The 3,158-nt window shown below is 43.5% G+C and overlaps 1 protein-coding gene across 1 annotated transcript; it reads left to right on the forward strand.

Moving 5' to 3' along the window:
• Nucleotides 1-166: 166 nt before the first annotated feature.
• LOC106011805 (craniofacial development protein 2-like) lies at nt 167-848 on the forward strand. The gene is made up of 2 exons (XM_013082731.1): nt 167-283; nt 579-848. The coding sequence occupies exons 1-2, from the start codon at nt 167-169 to the stop codon at nt 846-848; spliced, it is 387 nt and encodes a 128-aa protein (XP_012938185.1).
• The last annotated feature ends 2,310 nt before the right edge of the window (nt 849-3,158 follow it).

Consider the following 3,158-nt stretch of genomic DNA (forward strand, 5'->3'; position numbering starts at 1 on the left):
GCTGCAAAAGAGCAAATACAGCGGATCAGACCCACAGCTCAACCACAACTACAGCAGCATCTATGTGACTATGGAGAAAACACTTCATCCTTGTTGTGATAAACAAGGGAAAACACAAGAGGTAGCAGTTTACGGGTTATAAGACATCCTTATTTGGCGAAACAGGATGTCGCCACGGGTCACCTTTGACGATGAGAGTGAGAGTGACTATTCCATCGCACTGATCAGCTACCGCCCGTCTCAAACTGGGCAGCCCCCAGTCAGCAAGGTGCTGATCCGCCACGTATGTTTGCTTCTATGGGTGTATGGGGCTAGGACAAAAACCGAAAGCCAGGCGTTAAACCCAGCACCAGGCAAAAAAGAGTAAAACTAACCCCATGAAAACTGGGGACCTGGAAAGTAAGAACAATGGCAACCGGACTGGACACTATCAATCTGGAGAAAACAGACGACATAAAAAAGACAGCAGTCATAGACAGGGAGCTTACACGACTCAGTAGACATCACTGCCCTGCAAGAGACAAGACTTGCTAACTCTTGTACAATCAGGGGAAAAAAACTACACATTATTCAGGAAGGGTCTTGGGGAAGACGAGAGGAGAATCCATGGTGTGGGCTTTGCAGTTCACAACAGAATCCTGAACAGGATCAGCACCCCACATGGTATATCTGAACGTATCACTGTCATGGAAATCAAAACTGGAAAGGCTCACTTCATCAGCGCCTACGCCCCAACCCTAACAACAGAAAATGAGAAAAAAGACCAGTTTTTCGAGGAACTTCAGGATGCAATCAACAACGTCCCAAAAGCAGACCAACTGTTTCTCATGGGCGACTTCAATGTATGAGTAGGTACTGAAAACACATTACGGCCCACCTGCCTTGGACCTTTTGGGCTGGGAAAAATCAATGAGAAAGGTCAGAGACTCTTAAAATTCTGCACAAATGACAAACTTTGCATCGATAACACCTTCCACAGTGGCAAGGATAGACACAGGGTTTCTTGGTGCCATCAAAGATCAGGCCATTGGCACCAAATCGATTTCATCATCGCCAGAAAGAAAGGTTGCAACACGGTAAAGCTAACAAGATCCTTTTACAGTGCAGACTGCAACACAGATCACCTTTTAGTTATAACTAAGGCAAAGATAGTCACAAAGAAAACACCAAGAGCTGAAAAACAAAAGAAACCTAAGATCAACATAAGAAGTACCAAAGACCCAAATTTAAAGTCAAAATTTCAAGAACATGTCAAAGAACAGCTCCAACATCTAGATAGCTCATCACCAGACAACATGTGGAATAGCATGAAATCAACAATTTACAATTTTTCGTCAATTACCTTTGGAATAGAAAGACCTTGCGGGGTGGATTGGATTAAAGCCAGTGCATCAACACTAGCACCACTACTCGAGAAAAACCGTGAGATCCTGATAGAACACAACACAAATCCAATAGAGAGTACAAAGCAACAACTACGTGCTGCTAAATCTAACCTTCAAAGAGAAACCAGAAAGTGCGCCAGTCAGTACTGGGAGAAATTATTCTCAGAAATCCAACAGGCCAGCGATACAGGTAATATCAGGAGAATGTATGAAAACATCAGAGTTGCTATTGGACCAAGAGCGAACAAAGTGGCACCTCCAAAGTCTGCGACAGGGAAACAGCTGACAGACAAGAAGAAACAAATGGAAAGGTGGGGGTAACATTAGTCAGACTTATACTCGAAGGAGCGACATATTGATAGAAACTACACGAGGCCATTCCTCAGCTCTCCGAAATGTCAGAACTTGACACAACACCAACAGAAGAACTCTCTTCTGCAATCGATGAACTCGCTTGTAGAAAAGCAGCAGGAAATGACAACATACCCGCTGAAGTGCTGAAAGAGAACAAAGAGACCCTCCTCCCATATCTCTACAAGATACTAACAATTTGTTTGCTTAAAGCAGAAATTACACATAACCTTAGAGGTGCCAAAATCGCCACACTCTACAAAAGCAAAGGTAACAAAGGAGATTGCAACAACTACAGAGGTATCTCTCTGCTAATCATCACTGGAAAAGCTTTAATAGCTAGGATAATCCAGAAGCGACTTCAGAAACTAGCAGAAAGAGTCCTACCAGAGAGCCAGTGCGATTTCAGATCAAACCATTCAACAATGGACATGATCTTTTCTCTTCGTCAGCTACAAGAAAAATGCAAGGAGCAGCAACTGCCATTACATACTGCGTTCATCGATCTAACAAAGGCTGTCGATACAGTCAGAAGATCAGGACTGTACATGGTGCTTGAAAAAAATTGACTGTAACCCAATACTGCTACAGTTCATCATCTCATTCCACGAAGATATGAAGGCTACCATTCAGTTTGACGGTTCAACATCAAACAGTTTCAACATCAATAGCGGAGTAAAGCAAGGCTGTGTCTTAGCGCCAACCCTTTTCAGCGTATATTTCACAGTCTTACAGCAACACGTATTCAAAGAGTCACCAGGGGATTTCTTCCTCCACTGGAGAACTGATGGGTCGCTCTTCAATCTTGCTCGGCTCCAGGCCAAGACCAAGATCAACAAAACAACAGTACGAGACCTTCTCTTCGCCGATGATGTTGCTCTTGTTGCTCACAGTGAATCAACGCTACAAACTATGATGGACCGCTTATCACAAGCATGCAAAGTCTTTAGCTTGGTCTTCAGTGTTAAGAAAACAGCCATCCTTTCTCAAGAAGGTGCAGAGCAGAGCCATATATGGCTGAACGACAAGGAACTTGAGACAGTGGACTAGTTCTGTTACCTGGGGTCTACCATCAGCTCTACAACATCACTTGATTATGAGATCCACATCAGGATCGGGAAAGCAGCAACAACTTTTGGAAGGCTAACAAAACGAGCATGGGAAAACAAAAGATTAACCATCAAAATAAAGATCAAGATTTACGAAGCATGTGTCCTCAGCACACTCCTTTATGGATCTGAAACATCGACTTTGTATGGCAGACAAGAAAAGCACCTCGACATTTTCCATCTCAGATGCTGCCGCAAGAGCTTAGGCATTTCGTGGCGTGACAAGGTTACTTTAATGTTGAAGTGTTTGCACGGGCAAACCTCCAGAGCATGACAACTATCTTGTGTTTAAAAAGATTGAGATGGTTGGGCC

The sequence above is a fragment of the Aplysia californica genome, unplaced genomic scaffold (genome assembly GCF_000002075.1).
Source record: "Aplysia californica isolate F4 #8 unplaced genomic scaffold, AplCal3.0 scaffold00191, whole genome shotgun sequence".
In the NCBI taxonomy this organism is placed as follows: Eukaryota; Metazoa; Mollusca; class Gastropoda; order Aplysiida; family Aplysiidae; genus Aplysia; species Aplysia californica.

Coding starts and splice junctions, on each gene's coding strand:
- LOC106011805 (XM_013082731.1), top strand. CDS start 167: ATGTCGCCACGGGTCACCTTTGACGATGAGAGTGAGAGTGACTATTCC. Junction 284..578: donor GCAAGGTGCTGATCCGCCAC/GTATGTTTGCTT, acceptor TTATTCAGGAAG/GGTCTTGGGGAAGACGAGAG.